Here is a 26,904-nt window from a genome sequence, read left to right as displayed (position 1 = left end):
CCTTACCCCTCACAAGAAGTCTCAAGTAATTACATTAGTTTTCTGGATGTAACATTAGAATTGACCTCGACTGGGGTTTTCAGTACACGATGAAATGGAATATTCACACTGCAGTCATTAGTTATTCAGTCATATACAGGTATGATGACCTACTTAACTTTCCCAATGCAGGTTGATTCTATTTGCTTTCATTTGAGTCACTAGGTTATATTGGAATAGCATGCTAGTATTATTATACTTAATATTTCTGCAGTGTATGAATACTGTGCAAAGAATGCAAATCAATATGCAAGAAGCACCCAGAAGATATACTATTTTTGCTAAAAGTATACTATTCCAATGCAATGCATACTATGGAGTAGGCCTATACTATTCCACTGCAATGCATGGTAATGTATTATGCATTCAGTCTTGTATTTGAGGTATTACAGATAACTGAGGAATATCAGCCACAATCTTTTAACATTTTTTCATTCATTATACTGCTATATAAAAATGTAAACAGTAAACTGGATTACACATATCCAGTAATTATGCTAGTATTTAATTTCAAATATATCCTTTCTTACTTGAATCACATGTACCCTACACAAGACGTAAGAACCTAGACCACATTTTTTGGCATCAAACACTTAAATACTTGGGAACATGATTTCACTCCTCCTCCGTGAGGAAAGAAAATCATCCCAAATTCTTTGAAAATCCAATGTTGTAATTGGAAAGAACTTAGTGTAGTATTGAATTAGATTTTACAATTTCAAGCTTTCACTTACATTTGAGTGAGTCTCCATGATGTAACTGGCATAAAGGCTCAGAGACAAGCATTCATTCTTGCAATGCAAATAGGATTAATTGGTCAAGTAGATTTGGGCTATTGAGGAGATAAAAGAGGAGAACAAGATTTTCACAAGACCTGGTTTTATGAGGCCATGGAAAGTATTTGATATTACATTTTAAATGCAAGATATTGACTAATAACTAGTTGCAACAAAAAGCAATATTCCACAAAAGGACGTTTTTATTTTATTTTTTCCAGCATTTTTATGTTTTGTTTTCTTCTTTCAGTACAGATATTAACAGTGGCCCATATCAGCTTTGTGAGCAAGTAAATGCCCTCGTAAAGCTAAACTAGTGTTGCACAGCAGCAATAACTATAACTAAACATTACCTGTCATTTGAAATGAGCTTTGCATATTTTTCCAAATTATTTTTTGGCCTATTCATCTTTGATAGACTGCCTGTGATTATGATGAGATATAGATTAAGCTAAGTCTATAAACTGCTATATATTTCTGCTACCTCATTTCTAAATGGAAAACTTTTATCAGGCCACTGAGGGCTGTACAGCCATATAGTCGTAGCACAAAACATGTTACCATCTCTGAAATCGAACACAAGTAGTCCAGTTCATCACTTAAACAGGCACGTGACTGACAAAGGACATTAATGTTCCATACAGGGCACACAAAATCGAAAACTTAACAAGAAATGTATGCAGACAAACGTGTTCTTTATTTGGCAAAAATGGCCAAAAATGCAAAAGAATATTCAGTTATTATTATAAAAAATCTGACTCATTTCTTAATTTTTTTCAGTAAATTTTATGCATCCACTGAGAGAAAAACTACCCTCCTCTACACTGGGGAAAAACTGGACTTGCATGACAGAAGTATTTTTCCAGGTTTTACCCAAAATAGGGTGTTGTGAGCATTAGTGAGTACAAACATAATGTAAAGTATTTTTCATTTATTCTCATAGGGCGCCCTAGTGCAGAAAGTCCACAGGTGAGACTCACAGAAGTCATAAAACTTATGACGTTCCAGGAAATCCCTTATATGGACAAAGATAGCCTGCTATCCTATACTTGAATAAAACAGATAGAGGCGTTTTGACTGAGGAAACTTGAAGACAATAAACATACAATATATACAGGTTTCAGTGCATTCTGTACATTTTTTGGTTTAATTTATTCATATTCTGATTTGACTTGCTGTCATGTGATCTATCAAATCTTACCATATTCACCATTGTGATGGCTCAAACAGTGGCATGTAGTTGGAAAGAGTCACGCAAAGAAAGAAACAGAAGGCCATGTTAAGTAATACATTGATTTTCAGAATAAAAGATTTATGTTGCACTTTAACACAAGTTAATACAGCTTTTTGACATTGTCACATGACATTTCATGTAGAGTGGAACGCTTGCATGGAAAGAGAGAAACAGAGAAGAACATGTTCAAAAATCCAGTGATTTTCCAGAATATAATACTGCTAGTTAATAAAAAACATTCAAATTGGATTTGCCTTTTATTGCTGTCACATGATGATGTTTACCATTATGGCAGATCAAATGGAGGCCAGAAGATGTAGAGGTATTACCATGTTTGCCATTGTGATGGCTCAAACCATGGCATTGTTGAAAAGAGTCATGCAAAGAAAGAAACAGAAGAATATGTTCAGAAATATTGTGATTTTCCAGAATTAAAGATTCATGCTGCACTTTAACACAAGTTAATACAGTTTTTAATGTATTCATATGCTACACATTCAGATTTTTTGTAAATTAAGAATTAGCTAACCACATTAGCTTGCCACTCTTACCATTCATGGCAAAAAAATAACCAAAGAACATGTTTAAGAGATTCTTTTCAGAGAGAGAAAAAAAAATGTTGAACAAGTTGATAATTTTCGCTGCATAAATGTATTTCTAAAGAGATTTACCTTCATAAATAGACATATATTGTTCATCCTAGTCAAACACACAAGCAACCACTACTGCTGTTCAAGACCATGACATCACAAAAGTAGCAGAATGTTCAAGTTTGAATTTACAACTGAAGTATTCTATTTGTGACTAGGACCTGTAACCATAGCAACAGTGACTAAAGTAAATATCAAAGATGGCAACATCCAAAATGTCTTATCACATTTGACACGACAAAAAGCGTGATTTTCTTTAAGTCCCCCTGTAGTCTGTAGATAATTTAATCCATTAAAACTCATCTTTTATAATAAGAAGTGAAACATTTAAACTTTTTTTTCCCCCCCATGGAAAATAATTTCTTTGTCTTAAATGGCTTGATAACTCGAGTATATGCGGATCTATGCATATGCAAATTAGTCCCTGCCTCCACTGAGTAGCGTTAACATGGACCTGCTCCACTGTCACTCAGTTAACGCTGTAGTAAATGCTACACTATGGCACTGGCGATCTTGGATTAATGGTTATCGCTATGTCATTCATTGATGTTTTGAGAATGAATCCCTGAGTGAATGTATTCATATTCTTAATGGATTATAGCGTAGAAAGCATACAAACCTCATTCCAAACTCATTTTATTATAATCATAATGATTATATTGATTCCTCACTCCAAATAACCTCATTCCATCAATGAAGCTGTCACGGTGCACACAGCAGGGAGGAACGAGGAACACGCAGACGAGGATAAACTTCAAAATAACAGTCTTACCAGTGACGGCACAGCGAGTGCATTTCCTGTTTGGGGAAATCCCATGCAGATGCCGCGCTCGCTGGCTCTGATTGTTCTCACTGCGAGAACATCAGTCTCGCCTCTCTGTGCTCACGGATAGCTTTCTTTTCAGAAAGCGACTCCGCCCCTCATGCCCTCTCGTTTTCTTCCTCGCAGGGACCTGTGACAGTGTTCCTGCAGCACTCGCTGGATGCTCCTACGCTTCGGCTGGACAGGCAGCTTCGGCGCTCCACTCTATGGCGATCCTCCAGGTCTTTCAGGTCAAACTCCTCTCTTCCATGGACGAGTCTGAGCCTGATCCTGCGACTCTCAGGGAGCTGAAAAGTGCTACAGACCTGGCACTGCGCGCCACCAAGACCACCGCACAGGCGATCGGGAGGTCCATGGCCAGCCTAGTGGTGCTCGAGCGCCACCTGTGGCTCATGCTGACAGAGATCATGGACACAGACAAGGTTCCCTTCCTCGATGCCCCGATTTATCACCCCATTCAGCACCGGGTGCGGAGAGAGATGTGTTTGTTGCATACAAGCAACCGCCCGCTGTTATAGTGGGAAAAATGAAACACAAACATTCTCAAAACAGAGCAAACTTCCTCTTCCATGTCTCACGAGTGTCCCGCCCCTGTGCAGCCGGTCACTCGAGTTTATCCAACCCCTCGCCACGCGGGCCGAGGGCTGCCAGGCCATCCCCGGAGTGTCAGAGTGGGCTATGGGGATAATAAAATGAGGTTATTCACTCCAATTCACTCGAAGACCCCCGCGCTTCAGCAGCGTGGTCTCCACCTCAGTGGTCTCGCGACCTCCTTCGAGATCAGTGCCACTCGCCCTTTCAAGACGTTTCAAAGGATGCTGGGCCTCATGACTGAAACCACAAGTTCCATCACATATCAGGGTGAGCCAGGCCTGTGTAACAGCCCTAGCCCCCTGGAAAGACCCTCATTGGATGGAAAAAGGTGTGGCCATGGGAATGGTTTTCAAGAGAAAGGTTGTCACGACAGATGCCTCCAACACAGGTTGGGGGGGCAGACCGACTTTCGGCCATTGGTCGAAAGTGGAGAAAAGGCTTCACATCAACTGCTTGGAAATGCTAGCAGTATGTCGAGCCTGCCAGTTCTTCCTGCCAGACCTGAAGGGACTCCACGTGCTAATCCGCTCGGACAGCAGTGTGGTGTACTACATAAATCACCAAGGAGGCCTCTCCTCGAAGCGCCTTTGCCTACTGGCAGAACGCCTTCTGGAATGGGCTCACCCACATCTGCGCTGGCTGAGAGCAGCGCACATACCGGGCAAATTGAACCAGGGAGCGGACATGTTATCTCGGAGCAATGTTCCTTCAGAGGAGTGGATGCTTCATCCTCAGACGGTTCAGAGAATTTAGGAGTACTTTGGCAAAGCCGAGGTAGACCTCTTTGCCTCAGGAGGCAACTCTCACTGCCTGACTTATTATTCGAAGGTTGAGGATGCGTTGGCCCACGAATGGCCCAACCTCCTCCTTTACGCTTTCCCCCCGATTGCCCTGATTCCGCAGGTTATCAGGCGAATCAAGGATCGGGGACACAATGTCCTCTTGGTGGCCCCCCTGTGGAAACTGCTCATAGCAGCTCCGTGGCCCATTCCTCTGAGACGGGACCTCCTGTCTCAAGCGAACGGGACAATTTGACACCCTCGGCCCGATCTGTGGGCCCTGCACCTTTGGCCGCTCGACGGGAGCCCGCGAGCTTCTCAGAGAGTGTGCTGAATACCATTTCTAGAGCTAGAGCACCGTCTACGAGACGCCTCTATGCCGTTAAATGGTCTGTGTTCTCCACGTGGTGCCTAGACCGTGGTGAAAACCCGTCTACCTCTGACTTATCGGTGGTTCTGTCCTTCCTGCAAGAATTGCTGGATAAGGGACGTTCCCCGTCCACACTCAAGGTCTACGTAGCAGCTATAGCTGCCTCACATGCCCCTATAGCAGGCCAATCATTGGGCAGGAACACTTCGGTTGTCCGCTTCTTGAGGGGTGCCAAGAGGCTGAATCCGCCTCGGCCCCTCACAGTCCCTACATGGGACTTGGCCACGGTGTTCCCTTTGAGCCGCTACAGTCCACTACCCTTCTGTCTACCGGTCACTGTCATTAAAGACTGCTCTGCTCTTAGCACTAGCGTTGGTCAAGAGAGTAGGAGACCTGCAGGCGCTCTCCATTAGCCCTGCCTGCCTGGAATTCGGGCCTAATGACTCCAAGGTCATCCTGAAACCAAGGCAGGGTTATGTGCCCAAAGTGCTTTCCACTCCATTCAGAGCTCAGGTCATCACGCTCTCCACGTTTCCTCCCTCTGATGAGGACCGAGAGTTATCCTTGCTCTGCTGTGTCAGAGCCTTGAGAATCTACTTTGAACGTTCCGCCCCCTTTAGGTGGTCGGAACAACTCTTTGTTATCTTCGGTAACCACGCCAGGGGGCGTCCAGTTATGAAGCAGAGGCTCTCCAGATGGATAGTGGATGCTGTTACGTCCTGTATTGTTCTGGGAGGGGTGTTTTCTCCTTTGTCTTTCTCTCTTTTCCCTCTTACCTCGTAGGACCTGTGATTGGACCATGCGTCCGTCAGTCATCAATTCTACGTCACTTTTTGAGGACCAATGAGACGTCAGTGGGCGCTTATAAAGACCCGGATGTGACGCGAGTTCGAGAGGGGCGTTTGCTTTTCATTTGGTTGCTCTCCTGCGATTACTTTTGTGTTTGCTCCCTGTTTTGTTGTTGTTTTTCTGAAATTGAGTTATTGTGTGTTTGAGTTTTCTCCTGTGGAACATTACTGTTCATCGGTTATTTAACTGCGTTTACGCTGTGACTCGACTCTCTGTGTTTCCCGAGTTTATTTAAGTCCTGTTTCGACACATAGTGATGGGACCAGTTCAGCATGTCACGTGACTTACATCTTATTACACGCAGGGTAAAGTTGTCTAAACACACTAGTTTATAAGCGGATGCCAAATTTTGTATTTATGTTTGTCAGTCAGCGTAGTTAGTGGTGTTCTACGCTGAAGATGTTATTTTCTTTAATTCTTATGGTTTAGCTTAGTTTTGATCGGTGTTAGTTAGAGTGATTATGTTTTGTTGTTTTCTTTTCTTTAGCATCGCTCTTGTCCCTCACTTTGGTTGTCTTTAATTCATTATTTGTACATAATTTGTAAATAGATATTTGTTCGTTTTGGAAGGTATGTTGGGTTATTAGTTTATATTGTAATATTGAATGGATTTTTCTACTAAAATGCAGAACTTTAATTCCGGGTTGCCTCTGTCTGTTTTTTTTAAATGCACACTCCGCACTTCCATAGCAGGGAAAAGTGTTTTAGCTTAATATATTTTATGTATTAATGGTCTTGTGTTACCTCCTAAAATCCCTAGACGCCAAATAATTAGGGAGACGTAACAGATGCCGTTACGCTAGCGTACTTGTCCTTGGGCCTACAATGCCCCATCGGAGTACAAGCCCATTCCACAAGAGGCATCGCCTCATCGTGGGCGTGGTCTAGTGGTGTGTCTATTACAGAGATCTGTGCAGCGGCCGGCTGGGCCTCGCCGTCCACATTTGCTAGGTTTTATAACCTGGATGTACCAGCCTTACAGGCCAGGGTCCTCTCTGCTTAATGGCACATTTTATGCATGGGAATCTTTCTGACGGAGAACCCTTGACTGCATGGCGCTCAAGCTCTCTGAATGGTTACTTGTATGTTTCGGCCCAGGGTGTTGAAATGCAAGAAGTTCTGGAACGATTATCCAGGCTGGGCATGACCTCTTTGAGCTTAGCCCACTTTAGCCTTGGAGTCATAGTTATGCTTCCCTTGAGCATTGAATGCTTGAGGAGGTATAAGATTGAGTCGTTCCTCTACCAGCACGGCGTGATGGTACTGTGTTCCCATAGCGTCTTTAACAAGACGCAGTACGAGTGGAGTATTGACAGGGAACGTACTCGGTTACTATCGTAACCTTGGTTCCCTGAGATACGGAATGAGTACTGCGTACTTGCCATGCTGGATAGCTGCACGACTCAGTCGTCGCTCCAGTCGAAGAAACCTGAGTTCCTATGGAACATCAACAACCTGATCTTCCTTCCTGGAATTGTAGTACTTTTACTAACTGTACTATAAAGTTTTCTCACCGGTGAATGACACATGATGTATTGTAGTAATGTTGTCTCTGAGCATCTGGTCTGTTCACATTCATGCGTTCAGGGGGCGTGGCTTTGGACACCGATTGAAGGGAGGGTAGGACGTTCGCTTTCAGTGCTATCAGGTTAAAGTTAGCATTTTCCAAGATCTCCTACTGCATCTTTAACATGTACTAACAATAGAAAATACTTCTAAAGCATTTATTAATCTTAATCAACCTAATGTTGATTCCATCATTTACTAATATATTATTAAAATCAAAAGTTGTATCTATTAATACTATTTAATGAACTTGAGCTAACAATGAACAGCTGTATTTTTATTAACTAACATTAACAAAGAATTATAAATACAAAATATAGTTAAAAATTGAATCTTTTTGTAAATTGTTACCCAAGAGAGACACCAATAAAAGGTTAGCTAATACTGAATGTTAATCTGCTGGGTAACAGTCTTAGATATATCCAAACTCATCAGTGCATAATGAAGATAACTGGAAGAAACAGATGAGGGAAAAACTCTATAAAGATAGTTTAATTTTTTATTCACAGTATCGTAATTTGTTCCAATTTGTTCAGCAAGTTCCTCCAGATCCTCAAAAGGCTTTCTTTTTTTAACGCATGTGCTGTACGCTTATTTTCTTCACCTGGGATGGAATGTTTTGCTGAATAAGTGCTAGAGCTTCTGTGTACAGAGTATAGAAACACAGAGCAGTATTGTTTAAGGTGAAAAGCATAAGACATTCTGAAATAAATGCATTAACTGGTGTCAGCAGGAATTATTTTGTGAATTAAGACCTGGGAAAGCTTCAAATGCTTGATTAAAGACTTATTTAACGAAATGCTATTAACTACAAAAGCAATGCTTGAGAAAATTAAATTGACATTTTTTTTCTATTTAAGAACACTTAAAGGTAATATGCACAAGTAGCAAACACAAGTTTGTCTTTGTGCATCAACCATTAAGCCACTCTTAAGAGATCTAGGAATTCACGAACACAAAAGTAGAGGATCATTTATGGTCACTTTTATTTTACTTTTCTGAATTTACTTGAACAAATTTGTTAATACTACTCTAGTAAAACCTCTGATGTCATTTTACACAATGAGTTTTAATGCAAATGAAAGTATCGTCACTGACCTTGCATTAATTATTAGAAAACCTTCTTAAATCTTTCAATGAGTGTAACATTTTTTCAAATGCTACATGTAGTTTTGACTTTTGAGTTTTGTCATGTGCCCTGGTTAACAATTAAGCATCAGAGAATGCTGTGCAAGAATTAGTTTTCAACAAATAATTCTGAAAAGATTCAAATATTTATGGACATATAGCCATTCACTCATGTTGATTAAATCTATTTCAGAGACTCACAAGTGTCTTCTTATAGGGGGGTGTTGCTGTTATTTACAAACGTTCTGATGCCAAAGACCAACAAACATGATGATCCCTGTGTGAGACAGATATATATTGTGTATATAAAAGACCCATTTATACTTCATGCCAAATACATACTACATACTATATACTAACCAATTATTTATCACTTGTAATGAGCAGGTTCTTGGGGTGATATTTATTGGTTTACATACAGTCATATTAAATACTTTTCTCAGTATTAATGTAAGATGTAAAACCCAAAAAAATAAATATTTTTTTTTTCTTGCTGGTAAAGACTAAGGTTTTAATATGTGTAATATGTCTCTCAAATTGTCTGCAGTCCCCCAAGCACCCTCTTCCATAGGCATGTAATTTTAAAACTCTTCATGTAGATAATATTTACATGACTAAGACATAAATGAAGTATATTCAGTGAACACATTATTTTGTAAGAGCACATCTGCCAGGAAAATAAATGCGAATGTGAGATTGGGCAGATTGAAAACAGAGAAAAACAGGGTTTGTATGGAAAAACACAGTTCCTTTGACCTTTTTAGTTCACTTTTAATGAGTAACCAGATGTTCTTGTGGTGATATTAATTTAGTTTGTTCCAAAAGAAATCTTATATCTTATCGAAATCACTATAATGAAATTACACGCATGGTAAATTATCTAGGCCGATAGCAGGTCATTGCTATTTTAAGTTTAAGAAACAGCAGTTACAACGTAATAAAAAACAGCAGTGAACATGGAAAAGAAATATGCATAAGCCAAAATGTGCTTCTTTCGAAAGTCTCATGACACTATAAAGTTTCAGAAAAAAAGGAGTGTCATGAGTATCTAAACCTCTCCTAACTTAATTTGCATTGACTCCAGACAGTGTTTATGGTACTCTGCAGGACCCAGAGGTCAATGGGGAAAACTACAACTCTAATGATGTTATCCTGTGAACGTAAAATGTACCAAAATCTAAGCTAATTGCAGCTTGCTGTGTTAAGTCGTAAGCTGTGGAATTTTGTACAGCCACTGAGAGATTTGGATATTATTGCTGGACTCCAGTGGTATCTTACCAGAGCCTCTACAGGGGGTCCGTTTCATGCGTCAGAGACCTCTTGTATGTGCTGCCTCTGATGAGTAGCAACATTATGTTCCAAAATAAAAGATAATACGGTTGCTGCAAACCTCAGTTGCCCCAACAGCAGATCACAGATGGTGATTCAGAACACATATTGCATAACATCAGTTATCATGAATTAAGTCATAAAAAGTGAATTTTCACAAAAATAGACAGCAAAATCTGATGAAAAGGTTTTCATGCCATGTATAAATCATTCAAATGGAAATAGACAAAGTTTGCACTGTTTATATGCATGGTTGGACTTCTGAATTGATTACTTTCAGGTGGTTTTAGATGCTGCATAGTAAGCATTAAAAATATTTAAAAGGAACTTCCTGTAATACATGGGACATTTCTTAGCATTAAAGAGTGTAACATAGAAAAGTAGCTACATAAATAGACAAAATCATGTGTGTGGTCCTTTTCCCTTTTTCCTCCTTTACTTTATGTTGTGTCCTTATTACGGTGTAATTAAACAAATAATTACTGAGTAGCATTAATTAACAGATTTAAGGTTAAGTTTGGTTTGGTGTTAGTCGTTAGTATTTATTTATTATTTACTGTTATTACTATAGTAAATACATGTAACAAGAACCATACACTCTTAAAAATAAAGATTCCAAAATGTTGTATCTTCTATTGCATTTCTACGTATTTTTTTAGAGTGAAGAATATTTTAAAGGGATAGTTCACCCAAAAATTAAAATTCTATCATTAATTACTCATCCTCATGTCATTCCAAACCTGTAAGACCGTTAAAATAATCCAATTTAAGAACTTTCACTGAAAGGTACTTTAAGGAACCCAAAAACATTTTTTAAAATAAAAAAATTATGTAACCAAAAATACCAGCCTGGTACGTTTTCTTTAAGTAGACAAAAAAAAAAGTAAATATCACGTTTGTCTACGACAAAAATGAAACTAGACCAAACTGCAACTTAGTGCGTCGGTTTTCACAACGTTGTATTTTGGTTGTAATTAGGTAATGTTGTATCCATGTGACATCAGTGGTTCAACCACTGCGTAAAATAAAGCATAAACAACGTATCCACGTACATACGTTGCATATGATGTTTACGTATGTGATACTCTCCAAAAAGGGACCAAGGTGACGCGGAGGAGACGAATTTTTGAATAAAGTCATTATTTTTGTTTTGTTTTTTGCACACAAAAAGTAATCTCGTAGCTTCGTAAAATTATGGTTGAACCCCTGATGTCATTATTTTAACGATGTCCTTACTACGTTTCTGGACCTTGATCGTGTTAAGATCCTTGCTGTCTATGGGAGGGTCAGAGAGCTCTCTTAATTTGTAAAATATCTTAATTTGTGTTCCGAAGATGAACGAAGGTCTTACAGGTTTGAAACGACATGAGGGTGAGTAATTAATGACAGAATTAATGTTCTCAAAAGAGCTCATCTTGTATTGGGAACCAGGGTTAAACAATGCTCATATAAAGACTGGATTGATCCAAAGCCAGGTGCATTGTATGGAGATGTCTTATAGCCCAAATAACACTGTACTATAAAAGGACATCATATCATGACATTAACACATCTTTTTTAGCTATGTACACTGTTGTTTGACTGGTCAGATCTGGCAATGCTGGTTGATTTACAGCCAGTGTGATGGCCCAGGAGGATCACTGCAGACCTTATTGAGCTTGAGCTGTACCTCTCATACTGTAATCTAGACAGTTGCTGGATTTATCCAAGGCCTTATCACTGGGCAGAGAGGCTGGCACGGCAGCATCGAGGTGTGTGGCACTGCCAGCCCTGTGTACGTGTGATAATCAGCCTGGCCTGTGCACTTATGGTGGCATCCATGGTTCTGTCTTCACATTCTCGTGTTGTATTGATGGTATGAACTATCAACACCTTGAAGCCCAAGAAGATGGGTTTCCCTCTGGTCCACAATTGGGACAATCAGCTAGAAATGCTTAAACGTTAGTGTATCACTGAAATTATTATCCCTCTGATTTCTTTAAATCGGTTTAAATCAGATTGAAATATGCATCGACATTGTAATGCACTTTGGATGACTTTAATTTTCCACTGCAAAACTGCTTCCACTGCTTCTGTATTTGAATTGTTTTGCAAAGGTATTTGCGCTGTCAAAATAGCTGTCAGCTGCTTGTTTTGTCAGTGGTGCCTTTTATTAGATAGAGATGGCACAATATCATTTAGACTGTCAGTTCTGTTGCACATAAAGTGTACATGAAGGAAATACACCACACACACACATACACACACACACACAAAATCATTAGCAATATAGAATGGTCAAGGCTTTTGTGTAGCCTAATTATAAACTGCATCCCCTGGAAATAATAGTCACAGCCAGGGATAAATGACGCCTCCATTTGCAATCTGATCATGGGAATTCAAATGTTAACTGACGACTGGCATAACATTTCGGTTCTTTAGCCATAAGGAAATCTTAGTACCCATGGGAGTGACAGATGAGAATGGGCAAAGTTTTGAGCAAACAGGTGTTGGGACTCACCATCTCATTGTAAACCATCAGCCACAGTGACGAAAGCCTTCCAGAGTTTCCTTCTATTCCTTCACTCTGTCACTAAGCAACAGTACAGTATCACACACAGGCCTCTGCTCATACTGTGGCCAGAGGGATGGGGAAGAGCCAGGGTGGGGCAGGGAAAGCCAAATCCCACAAAAGGTACTGTTTTCTTTGGAAATACTCAGGTAAAAGTTAAATATAGCCTTCTGTGGGTCTGTAAGTATTCTATAAGAAAAAAAATGCATTCTTGTAGCACCAAGAATAAAGCATGGCACCAACAATGATTCAGTTTCTAGGATATGAATGAAGTGAATGGTTAAAACTTCTTCTGAAGTGTTTCTCATACTTTTAAGACTACCTAGTCACCATCTTACAAAAGCCATAGTAAGTCCAATGATGGCATGACCTTGAGACATATCGACACATAGCGCAAGAACTTGGTTCAATACAGCCAGTGTTTGGAAAGAGAGAGAGAGAGAGAGAAACCCCCTTCTAACCCAAATTCAAACAGTACAGAAATCAAAATAGCATTATTTATTTTATTTATGTGCAAATTTAATATCTTTCATGTGAAATGAAAGGCATAGCATGGACGATTTTCAGGGCATGAATGATTGAAATAATCGTCAGAAATTCAACACAGTGGGTTTAATATTAGGTGGGAAAAAATCAGAACATGCAGATTTCCTGGTTGACCACTTTGAACTTTGTAGCATATACAGTAATGAATAGATCAGCAATGCTGATCATTAGTTGTGTTTTGGATTGGATGCTAGTGTTTTGGCATCACGACCGGCTTTAGAACTAGAAGAATATTTTGGGTGGAACAAAATGTGTTGACAAAAGAAGTCTTGCTGGTTAACTTTCTGGTGTAAGATGGTATTCACAGTTTAAAAGACAACTTTAGGAAGATAATGTGAGTGCCCTGTATGATGTAATGATTAGATTCACATCAATTCGAGAAAATACATGCATGGCTCCACTATGGATTGAATGGAGATATATATTTACGGTGTGCACAGTGAAGTACTGGCTTAGTAGTGCCTATGTATTTATAGTTCCTGATAAACTGTCCAACCCATTTCAATCACCCCATTGCCCCTTCCAAAGGGGGAGTAATCCAATAAAGAGGAGCACAGGAGTCGCTCCTCCATCTCTTTTTCAAGAACCAAAGACACAGCACATCACATCACAGGACAGGCAAGTCAGGCTTCTCTTCTCTTCTTCTCTTCTCTTCTCTTCTCTTCTCTTCTCTTCTCTTCTCTTCTCTTCTCTTCTCTTCTCTTCTCTTCTCTTCTCTTCTCTTCTCTTCTTCTCTTCAGATTTGACCTATCATCTTTTTTCCCCCTCACTAATTCCAGCTGCTTTAGCCTGTTGCTTTATATTAGCATCCAGAAAGCTGCACTGAAGCTGAAATCTGCAACTGATTTTTTTTTCAAAAAACCATCTGCTCATAATATCATCCATCTATATATTGTATATATTCATGAATTGAATTGAATCTTTATTGTCTTTATTGTTTTATTCTTTCAAAGAATCTATTCTAATCTGCTCTGAAGAATTCTATTCTATTCTATTTTGTCTGTTCAGAAGAATTTGAAATTACAGCATGTTCTGACCGTCCATGCACAGATAATTTACTTTCAGGCATGATAATTCCAATGCTTGTGAGTCAAATACTTTTCTCGGCACCATATTTTAATAGCTTTAGCAGTAATTTATTACATTGCAACACATTAGATATAGAATAAGTCCATCAGACTAAGGATTTGTTGTTGAAAGTATTTTAAAACTGGCATCATTACAAAATGATTACTGAGGTATATATGAGCATTTTGTTTGTATTTTAAATAAATGTGGTCTCGGTCCACTAGGTTTGAGATTTATACTTCAAGCAGTGTTTTAGTGCTGGTATGAAAAGTTTAGTTGTCTTTTTTTTTTTGGTTACTAGTTGGTATGGGGATAAATAAATGTGTCAGGCATCTTCACAGCCACCTGTCATTCCTTTATCCAGTTATAGCTGAAAGGTTCCACACACAGAGGCCTTCTTGTTGTCTTTAATTAGCTGCGCATTTCACTTTATCACTCTTGGTTTAATTGGAAATTAATGGGTTGGATTGGATTGGTGCTTCATTGAGGGTCAAAAGTAATTCACATGACTCAGAAGATTCTCCAGCTAAGCTCCTGCTTGTGTCAGTCTTATTTAATCCCTTTGTGTATATCTGTCTGTTTGTGACTAAGGAGAATGAGGGAGATATGTCTCTTTACTGATAGTAAGGGACACACTGGGGACAGCTGGAACCACTGAGACTGGTCTTGATCTGGTGCCCAGTGTTGATGCCAGCCAGCCAGGCAGACACATCAAAGACACAACAGTGTGATCTGACAAATGTTCACAGTGCAGATTTAGCTGACTCTATTACTTTTCTGTGGGAGACATGCAGTACATAAAAGAGTCTATCAAGTTATTATGAAGGTCACAATGACCTCAAAACAGTTTTACCATAGTGCATGATTTGGAAAATAACATCACATAACTAGCTGTATATGGACTACATTTCTGACATTGTAAACTTGCTCTGTAGCTCACCTGGTAGGCCTACAGTTTTGCACTTGCAGTGGGAAACACAAATCATGACACTTGATGAAAGAGCTCAAAGACTTGTAGAAGCAAGCTAAAGTGGTATGGTTGCTTCAGCAAATGTGTTTTTATGCTTGTTTGATTTTGTTAACATCATTGGTTAGGTTTAGGGTAGACTTTAGTATAGGTGGTACTCTTAGCCATTCATCTGGAAATTTCATTTCCAAACTGCCACGATTTGTACAATAAACAGCGTAATAAAACGTTTATACCAAATATGTACTTGGGAAACTAAGGGTTTTTCAAACTTTTTAAAAAATATAAGTAAAAGTAATAGCGGTTGAATACTGAAGAGTTATGAAACCTGTCATGCACTTTACCAAGTTTACTGAAGTGACTCAGCAAGACAAGATTTATAGAGACTTTTTGTGTTTGACTGAGACTCGCTGAGAAAATAAATTTGGTGTGGAGCTCAGAGTGGGTAAGCATTGTGTGCAGTGCACAAAAGTCTGGACACAGTTCTGAGGGATAACGCAGGAATATTAGCAGGGCTTTACTGAGGGAGACACAACAGCTGGGACTAATACATTGGCACGCCTTCCGCTCTTTCTTTAGAAAGTTTGCGTCATGTAGTTAGCCTTTATCTAGCAGATTTTAAGCTCTGGTATTATAGGCCTACAAGTTAAGTTTCATGCTTAACGACACCATTTTCAATGACCTCCTCAACCTGTCCACACCATTTAAAACACGTTTATCTTTTAGGAATTGTTTGAATCCAAGATGGCAGAACGCTATGACTGCCACTACTGCAAGGAGTCTTTGTTTGGGAAGAAGTATGTTCTGCGTGATGAAAATCCATACTGTGTGAAGTGCTATGAGAGCCTCTACTCCAACACCTGTGAGGAGTGCAAGAAACCCATTGGCTGCAACAGCAGAGTATGTTCATCTTCACATTTTCTACGTTCACATACAGTACAAAATGTTTCAAATACAAAACAGCTGGAACTGCCCTTGTGAAAAAGTACATTTTATAGTACTTTTAGTATTTAAAGATAAAGTTATAATTTGGAACAATTTAAATAAATTAACTTTAAATGTAATATTGAATAACACACTATAGTTAAAATTATAAACGAGTGCTTTAAATGTGCATTAGTATATTAGTTAACATCAAAATAATTGTACTTTAATACATAACAAAGGATTATTAAAACAGTTATTTAAAATGCACTTTAAATAAAACTTTTGAAAGTGCACTTTTTAAAAGTATACTTAAGTCTGCCGAAACTGTGATGACAGTCTACTCTCTTTAAATCAAGTAGCCTTTTATTTCATTAATATTATATTATAAGCAAGTACTGTTTTTCTTAAATATACTTTTAAGATTTCAAATACACTACAAATGCACATTCAATATAATTAAATGCACTTCTTTTTCAAGAGTGCTCCAACTTAAATAGCAGAAATTATTCCTAAATATTTTCCATTAAAATGATAGTTCTAGCATACTGTGCACCATATTTCTCAGAATTCAGTACCCAGAGCGAGAGGTCTGAGCGCAGAATATTTGACCATTTTTATTTAGTAACACAATGATTTGGAGCTTTGTGTGACTGAGCTCTGAATGCTGAGAGATCACCAGAAGAGTGGTGGGGAGTCGTGGAGAATGAATGCCAGCTCATGCACTCTGGACTGAAGCCAGCAGGAAGTCAGTGTTGGAGAGTGAGTCCAGAACCAAATAAAGAGACCAGATTCACATCGGTGATGGAAACAGAGACATTCATTGCCATTTCAAAGGCAAATTTAAACTTTTTATCAGCTTTATAAATATTACCATTTCAGATAAAATCATTTCAAAATACAACTTGAATTCCTGAAATGTTGGGACGTTTTTTTAAATTGGAATAAAGTCAGACTTTCAAATCACATGAGCCAATATTATATTCACAATAGAACATAGAGAACATAACAAATGTTTAAATGGAGAAATTTTACACTTTTATCCACTAAATGAGCTCATTTCAAATTTGATGCCTGCTACAGGTCTCAAAAAAGCTGGCACGGAGGCAACAAAGGACTAAAAAAGCAAGAAATTTTGAAAAGATTAAGCTGGGAGAACATCTAGCAACTAATTAAGTTAATTGACATCAGGTCTGTAACGTGATTAGCTATAGAAGGGATGTCTTAGAGAGGAAGAGTCTCTCAGAAGTAAAGATGGGCAGAGTCTTCGGGCCCTCAGACGACACTGCATCACTCATCGGCATGATTCTGTAATTGACATTACTAAATGGGCCCAGGAATACTTCCAGAAACCATTGTCGGTAAACACAATCCGCCGTGCCTTCTGCAGATGCCAACTAAAGCTCTATCATGCAAAAAGGAAGCCATATGTGAACATGGTCCAGAAGCGCCGTCATATCCTGTGGGCCAAAGCTCATTTAAAATGGACTGTTTCAAAGTGGAAAAGTGTTCTATGGTCAGACGAGTCCAAATTTGACATTCTTGTTGGAAATCACGGACGCCGTGTCCTCCGAGCTAAAGTAGAGGGAAGACCTTCCAGCGTGTTATCAGCGGTCAGTTCAAAAGCCAGCATCTCTGATGGTATGGGGGTGCATAAGTGCATACAGTATGGGCAGCTTGCATGTTTTAGAAGGCACTATGAATGCTGAAAGGTATATAAAGGTTTTAGAGCAACATATGCTCCCCTCCAGACGACCTATTATTTCAGGGAAGGCCTTGTGTATTTCAGCAGGACAATGCAAAACCACATACTGCAGCTATTACAACAGCATGGCTTTGTAGTAGAAGAGTCCGGGTGCTGAATTGGCCTGCCTGCCAAGTCAAATTCCAACACCAAAACTCCAGAAACTCATAACCTCGATGCCCAGACATCTTCAAACTGTTTTGAAAAGAAGAGGAGATGCTACACCATGGTAAACATGCCCCCGTCCCAACTATTTTGAGACCTGTAGCAGGCATCAAATTTGAAATGAGCTCATTTTGTGCATAAAAGTTTTAAGAATTTCTCAGTTTAAACATTTATTACATTATCTATGTCCTACTGTGTATAAAATGGCTCATGTGATTTGAAAGTCTTTTAGTTTTTATTTTCTTCAAATTTAAAAAACGTCCCAACATTTCCGGAATTCGGGTTGTAATTTTTCAATAAGATTTAGCTGTTATAGCTGTTCTATTTTAAAGGCAAGGTATTGTAAAGGCAAGCATCACTATTACTACTGAACTATGTGTTAGGGATAGGAACAAACTCTGAAATCTAATATGTTAAAGAGATAGATAATCTAAACATGAAAATTCTGACGTTTACTCATCCTTCTCCATTCCAAACCATTAAATACTCTTGTCTCTGGGAACACAAATTAAGATATTTTTAAATGTCATTTTGAAATCACACTGAAAGTCCATTCAACCAAAATTGTCACGCTGTAAAAGGTACAAAAATACATATGTGTATTTAATAATTATATGTAAATAAAAGCCTGAATTAAAGTTAATTAACTGCTTGATTCATACACTATCAGATAAAAAGGTACAAAAATTGTCTCTGGTGTGGTACCCTTTGAAAAGGTGCTAATATGTACCATTTAGGTACAAATGTGCACCTTTAGAGGTAAATAAGGTACAAAGGTGTACTTTTAAAAAGGTACCACCCCAGTGACAGCTTTTGTACCTTTTTTTCTGAGGGTGTTAAAAATGTCTTTTGTACTTTTTGAAGTGTTAACATTTTGGTTGCTTAGACTTTCAATGGATGAACACAAATTATAAGTGTGTGTGGAAGTCTATGGGTTTGGAGCAACAGGAAACTCATGAAGGTGAGGAAATAATGGCAAAATTGTCATTTTGGAAAACTATCCCTTTAAACTCTATGCTATGGACCTGTGCTATAGAGATGAATCATGCCACAGGTTGTGCAGCTTATTGAGAAGAAGAATTTCCGATTTTTTTTTTCATTGCAGATGATAAAACAGGTGAGAAACCCCACTCACTTGCATTAAATGAAGGGGATCAAAATAAGAGACACGCCAGCAACAGCATAGCACAGTGATAAAAGCCACTCAAAACACTTCAGCCACAGAATAGCAATGCCCTAAAGAAAAAAAAAAAACATAAATTAGTGTATTATAGTAAATGTTACAGATGATATATAAGGACCATAATGGTATACTTTAGAAGTACATTCCCATCCCTTATATTGCTATAGACGTGTGGTGCTCTTCTCTCTACAGGCTTCTGTGACTTTCTGTCATTAGTGTCACATTACATGGTCATTAGTCCTGATGAGGAGGCTGTCACCGGTCTAGAGGACAGGCCTGGGGTGGAGCCACATCTGTGTGGCCCGTCCTTGGCCCAGTTAGCTGCTGCTCCCCCCTCTAGTCGCAGGCAATCAGAATGACCTCATAGCACCTTGGGCCAGCGATTTAACAAGCACACACTCTCTCACTCCAAATTGGTGGATAATTAAAGCACTGGTGTCATACACTCATCCTGAGGCGGTGTGTGTTCACAGCCCAGGACAGACTCTCTCTAACGTACTCCGATTGGCAGATCACACTGCGATTGGTCGCAGACACCAGCACCTGCGGCTCTCATTGGCGAGTGACCTGCTGTGAAGCTGACATTGAGGAACACTTTACTCTCCAGCTCTCCCTAATTAGCTGTTCAAAGGCTGAAAAAGAGCACTGAGGCCAAGCACAGTCACCCTTAAACCCAAGTTTAATGCATGTGAGACAATGCAGGTCCAATTTGTCCTTACCTGTATGCGTTTGTCCTCAGGATCTGTCTTATAAGGACCGTCACTGGCATGATGACTGCTTCCAATGCTTAAAATGTCACCGTTCTTTGGTGGACAAGCCGTTCTCCACCAAGGACGAGCAGCTACTGTGTACTGAGTGTTACTCCAATGAGTATTCCTCTAAATGTTTTGAGTGCAAGAAGACAATCATGCCAGGTAAGTGAAACATTTGCTTGATCTGTTCTTTACCCCTGAATGATACTTTAAGTTTCATCGCAATGAGACAGTGTTGGACAGCTAATGACATAATATCAATAATTAACTTTACTATGGGAGTGATGAGAAATTTAATGAATCAATTTCAAGGGATAGTTCACCGAAAAAAGGGAAGCCATTTACTCAGTTATGTCATCAATTGTTCAAACTTGTGTCATTCCCAACCTATAAGACTTTTATTCATCTTTTACCAAAGTTCCACCAAAACTCTTGACACTTCAAAAATTCATATAGACAGTGTAAAAGTAATCCATATGAACTGAATAGTTTAATCCAAATATTCTGAAGAGATTTCACTTTGTATGATGAACAGATTTAATATTGGCTTTTATTCACATGTAAACATTAATCAACATACATACATCAAAAACATCAAATATGGCCAGTGGCAGCTCAACTGCTGTGCTTAACGCATAAGAACAAACCTTATTGGTTCTTGGAGAGGCTCAAGCATGCTTGCATGATGTGAAAACTCAAAAATTCATTGGATTTCTTTCATAATGTCTTTATCAACTTTTTTATGTTTTAAAGTTTGGTTACACTTTATTTTGATAGTCCACTTTGGACATTCTACTAACTGTAAGTAACTTTGTAACTACATGTCAACTACATGTCTACTAACTCTCAGAGTAGACTGTTAGGGTAGGTTTAGGGTTAGTAGAATAAGTTGACATAGACTCGCAAAATTTCTCATAGTCAGTAAGTTGTATGTTGTGGACCCATCAAAATAAAGTGTTAGAAGATATTAAGCAGACAGTCTACTAAGGCTGTGACGGTGGCAGATTTATACCACCGCGGTGGTAATGGACCAACTACCGGTGGTGACGCGGTGTTTATATATATATATATATATATATATATATATATATATATATATAATTTTGAAACAAAAATATATATAAATGTGGGCGCGGCTCAAACTATTAACAAACGTACGTGTTTATTTTAGCACTTCTGTCAGCGAACACTGCAACACGCAGCCTGCAAAACACTAGGCTATCAAACAAATAATACAGTTAAATAAGAAAGTAGCCTAAAGAAGTAGCCTAAATAATTCATAACAACTTCAGTCACATGCTGGAAAATCTGCGTTGGCCTGATCACAATTAGAACATAAACACTAATGCTTAAGCCTGTCTTGACTCTTATATAGGGTGGATTAGGGTAATGTGGGACACTTTTTGAAAATTTGACTTTTGCATCATATTTTCATATGAAGCCAAAACAATATATCAAAATATTATATCATTATGAAATCCCCAAGATGTTCCCTATCTAAATCAGAAGACATTTTTCAGATATTGTAATTAAAGGGGAAATGGCACATATATGTGCTCCTTGTGCCAAATCGTTTAAAAATGTGTGGATTTTCTAATGTGGGACAGCTCATGCTCTAATCTGGGACGCTATGTTTTGGGTTATAAATAGTCAAATTTTTACAAAGTAAACTTTACACTCCTGGTTAAATGTGCATAGCCATGTTTGCTTAATTAATTTAGTAGGCCTACAGTGTGTTTGCTGTCTTCATAAGTCTAAAAAACTAGTAACCTATATGTTCATTTATGGAATGTTAAATACGATTATATAACACAGAAATCTTATATTATTTAAAATAATTTGTTTTTGAAATGTCAGATTTCTGGCAGCAACAATAATAATAACCATGTAATAAAGTCAAAATGTAAAATTGAACTTAATAAAGATAGCAAAATAATTTCATAATTTTTTTAAATATTAAAAATTTGGAACATGGAATACCTTTAAAACTGTTATTAAACTTCTATAAACTTTTTTCAAATGCTTGTGTTAAGCAAATTGTAATGGTAAAAACACTTCATAACAGAAATAAGCAGTCCTGGCCAGTCATGGACTCATCACGGTCCAGGATCCCATTGTCCTCTAGTCTCTAAATTTTGAATCTAGATCTTAAAACAAATAAAATTGCTGCATTATAAGCTCAAAAATGAACAAAAATACATGTATGATATTTAACTTTCTTAATGCACATTTTATCAATTGAATAACATAGTATATTAGTTAAAACATGCTGTCCCACTTTTGAAAACATCCTTTTCTAAAGTGGGACGACAAAGATTGCTTCAAATAGAAAATATTCTTAACACATTTTAACAATATTATTGCAAATTTTGATGTACAAATACATCACAAATATAATTTGATAACAATTTAGAACATTGATTTATATATAACAGATTTTTACCCTTAACATTAATTTTGCCTAAATCCTATGTCACTGTCATTTCAGTGAAGGTTACAAGAGGTATTTCCTGTTTGATGATTTTCAGAGCCACATTTCTGACATAATTTCCAGAAAGTCAAGTGATTTCAATAACTTGACACCACTGCTTGAATTCAACACCAAGCATGCTCAATTTAATGTTGTAAATGAAGAGATAAATGCACTGAAGCTTAGGTGTCCCAAATTACACTAATCCACCCTAATGTTTAAAATTCTTTGACAGAAAAACAAACATGTTGATATCGTCCGGTTTAAGGGAGGACCGCATTGATGTTATGATGTTTCCAGCCGCACTGAACACGCGTTCAGATGTTGTGCTTGTTGCGCAAATGCATTTTAAGCAACCGTGGCCAGGTATCTTGCCTCATTATTCCCCCACCAAGCAAGCGGGTCTTTGCTGGCCTCCTCTCGCAAATAGCAACTGGAAACGGCTCTTGAGATATGAAGTGCTCGCCCATTTAACACTTAACGCTCTGCACCGCAACAGCTAAAGTCTGTCTACACTGGACGCGACAAAGCGACTGTTAAAATCATTTGAACTTTATGTCAGCACATCATAAATAAAACGAGGCATCCGTTTACTGTCGGGGATTTGTCGTGCCGCACCGCGCCGCATCCAGTGTAGACAGCATCACTGATTATTATATTGTATTGTGTTCTATTGACTATTGTATTTTGTCGTGCCGTGCAACGCCTCTCACGTCCGATGTAGACACAGTGTAAATGAAATGCCATGGCGAATTTGTGAATTAACAGTCTAAATAAAACAGTTTACAGCTAAATGGTATATGCTATAAATACCGAATTCTATTGCAACTGTTACTATTATTGCACTTGTATACACAACTTTGTATTTTATGCTTGTTATAGAGTGTGTGACGTCACACGCATTACCACCAGTGGCAATGTTATGGCAACCGTCACAACCCTACAGTCTACTAATACTCTAATGACTGCTAGTTGACATGTAGTTGCAAATTTACTTACTGTTAGTAGAATGTCTAAAGTGGACTATCAAAATAAAGTGTTACCTAAAGATTTGGTGGAATGGACTTTAAATGGAGGCACACTTTGGGGCGCATTAGTAAGAAACCATGTCAGACACAATAGATGCCGTTTCTGATTTAATAATAAATTTGTTAAAATTATTGATTTTTTTTTCATTTACAAGTTGCTTGTACAAAATAGCATAGAATTGTACAATTAATATAAAATACATAATGACTGAATTTACAGCACATTCATAAATCGAACCAAAACAACAACAGCAAAAACACACATTGCACATTCTCTATTCATCATTTTGTAGATGTAGAGTTAAAAACCGTGTTGAATTTTATGCATAAATGGTAAATACGAACTTCCCCAGTACGTGACTGCACCATAACTAAATGAGTTTTTGGGTAAACTAACCCTTTAATACATAGGTTATAATTAGTGCTGTCAAACGATTAATCGCGATTAATTGCATCCATAATAAAAGTTTTTGTTTACATTATATATGTGTGTATACTGTGTATATTTATTATGTATATATAAATGCAAACACATGCATGTATATATTTAAGAAAAATATGTTATATTTATATATTAAATATATTTATAGATAATATAATATATAAGAATATGAACATATAAATGTATAAACACGTCAACATTTTCAAAATATTTACTGTATGTGTGTGTATTTATATATACATAATAAATATACACAGTACACATACATATATAATGTAAACAAAAACTTTTATTTTGGATGCGATTAATCGCGATTAATCATTTGCCAGCACTAGTTATAATCCATCCAGCCAAGTTATGTAATACTTGCTTGTTTGTCTGCATTTTTTCTCTATTTTTCCAGGCTCCAGAAAGATGGAGCATAAGGGGAACAGCTGGCACGAGACCTGCTTTTCCTGCCAGCGCTGTCAGCAGCCTATTGGAACCAAGAGCTTCATTCCTAAGGACAACAATAACTACTGCGTGCCCTGCTACGAGAAACAATTTGCACTGCAGTGTGTGCACTGCAAGAAGGTAAGAATCAGAATGCAACATTTTACATTGAATAAAAAGTATTATATATGACATCACACCTTTATCACTTCCTCTCAGCCAATCACCACTGGGGGTGTGACCTACCATGACCAGCCATGGCATAAGGACTGCTTCTTGTGTACTGGCTGTAAGCAGCAGCTCTCTGGACAGCGCTTCACCTCTCGTGAAGACTTTCCCTATTGCCTCAACTGCTTCTGCAATCTGTATGCCAAGAAGTGCGCTGCCTGCACCACCCCTATTAGTGGTACGAGACATAAAAGAAATGAGTATGAAATGAGTGGTATGAGACATATATAAGACAAATTTATATCTCCTTATCTTTGGAAGGTGCTTATCAGGACCAAATGGAACCTAAACACAATTAACATATTTGTATGTAAAGTTGTGATGAAACAGAATAGTGACAGATATTTTCCTTCTGTATTGTGACGTACTGTATATCTGAGTGACACAGATGATCAAAAAAGATAAGAATGTAGGGCAGGGATTTGTTTCTATCTGTCAGTTGGTGATTAAATTCAAGATTTTATTTATTACAAAAAACATGTTTTGTTTTTTTGTTTTTAAACTTGGCCACATTTTCAGTGAAAGTAAATTAGGATTGGGGCTATAAAACTCAAAACTGACAGAAAAGCACCATGAGGACATTATAAAAAGTAGACTTAAAATGTATGCTATAGCACATGTATAAAAATGTGTGCTATATTTCTGGTGTTCTGAAGCCAATACAATTGTGATTATGTAAGAAACAGAACAAAATTGTATATCACTTCTATAACTTTTATATTTCTATTGTGTCATTTTGGAGCATTTGACAGCCTCATTCTAATTCTAATTCTAATGTTTATTCTATTTAAAAAAATAAATCCAAGATATTTTTTCTTAATATTCACCTTTTGTGTTTCATGGGAAGAAAAAAAAAAAAAAAGTCCTACAAGGTTTGGAATGACATAAGGTTGAGTAAATAATGAAATCATCTCACAGCAATCTTCTTGTCCACACTTTAGCAAACAATAGTCATATTTCTCATGATATTATTACTTTTAGAGGCTTTGTTATTTGTTACTGTCATATCCTTTGCAGGTCTGGGAGGCAGCAAATACATCTCCTTTGAAGAGAGACAGTGGCACAATGACTGCTTCAACTGCAAGAAGTGTTTGGTGTCCCTAGTGGGCCGCGGCTTCCTGACGGAGAGAGATGACATCCTGTGTCCTGACTGTGGCAAAGACATCTGATCAGACAGCACAGCACTGCAATTCCTAACATTTTATCATTTTATTAGCTTATATTCTTAGAGTTCAATAGCAAAGCTTTTATCAAAGCTAATATATTTGTCTAATAAAAGATCTCTTTAGATAATTAACTTTAAAGGGGCCTGTGCATGCCAAGGCCTATTAATATAATATTGTGTCATGTTTTTGTAGTCAGAGTTTAAAATATAGCCAAACCAAAAGAAACATATGCAGTGTGAAAATTACTTTTATTTTAGATATAGAGACATTAAGCACAATGAATGTTACATTTTATAGTATAATTGCCTATTTTACCTTTTTTTTGTGACTAACATTTGCTTTTGACTCGTCAATCAATATATATTATAGTCTGTGTGAAGAATTTGCTGGAGCTCATAATAAACTTCTTGAAAAAATACATTCATTTAAGGCTCAGTACTGCTTACAGGAGATCGCTATAATAAAAAATGACTCACATTCAATGCATTTAGTCTAAACATGCCTCAGCTGTTCATTCTTATCTTTCATTGAAACCCAAAACAGAACCCAAAGATCTGATTCATCATGCATATGTCTCTGTAGTTTATTAAAAGCAATGTAGGTATTATACTTGATTCTCACTGGGGGTTGAATTTGGAAATATGGAAAATATTTCCTAAATGGCAGTTATTAGCAATATTATTATAATGTATGTTTGTTTCACAGACCCTGGTAATACTTAGTATTGATGCTTATTCTGGCCTATTCTATAATGAGATTACTCTGGCAGGCTACAACAAGATAATATAGTGAAATTATTAAGATATGTTTCCAACCTTACCAAGGAATATTATTATTATTATTTATTATTATTATTTTACCATTGTTGTCTGATGGTAAAAGAAATGAGTATGAAATGAGTGGTATGAGACATATATAAGACACATAGACACTAGATTACTGATTACATATATAAAACACATAGACACTAGATTACTGGAGAAGAAATTAGCTTATGGCTCCCTCTTGTGGTAAAAATGTAAATGAAATTCTCATTTGTTATATGCAGAAGTATGTCCGATTCCTCAATCACATAAACTCATATCTTTGTAGCAGTTGTAG

General features: G+C 37.7%; 1 protein-coding gene across 3 annotated transcripts; it reads left to right on the top strand.

Annotated features, from left to right (window-relative positions):
- The first annotated feature begins 1 nt into the window (after position 1).
- Positions 2 to 26,189, top strand: fhl2b (four and a half LIM domains 2b). 3 transcript variants are annotated; one of them, XM_058780302.1, is made up of 6 exons: positions 2 to 139; positions 15,996 to 16,169; positions 20,025 to 20,199; positions 24,381 to 24,550; positions 24,629 to 24,815; positions 25,655 to 26,189. In XM_058780302.1, the coding sequence occupies exons 2-6, from the start codon at positions 16,014 to 16,016 to the stop codon at positions 25,804 to 25,806; spliced, it is 840 nt and encodes a 279-aa protein (XP_058636285.1). In that variant the 5' UTR covers positions 2 to 139; positions 15,996 to 16,013; the 3' UTR covers positions 25,807 to 26,189. The 3 variants fall into 3 exon arrangements, with proteins under 3 accessions (XP_058636285.1, XP_058636286.1, XP_058636284.1); XM_058780303.1 differs by lacking the exon at positions 2 to 139 and adding an exon at positions 1,618 to 1,713; XM_058780301.1 differs by lacking the exon at positions 2 to 139 and adding an exon at positions 13,754 to 13,852.
- The last annotated feature ends 715 nt before the right edge of the window (positions 26,190 to 26,904 follow it).

This window comes from Onychostoma macrolepis, chromosome 06 (assembly GCF_012432095.1).
Source record: "Onychostoma macrolepis isolate SWU-2019 chromosome 06, ASM1243209v1, whole genome shotgun sequence".
Lineage (NCBI taxonomy): Eukaryota > Metazoa > Chordata > Actinopteri > Cypriniformes > Cyprinidae > Onychostoma > Onychostoma macrolepis.
This window is presented reverse-complemented; position numbering and strand designations above follow the sequence as displayed.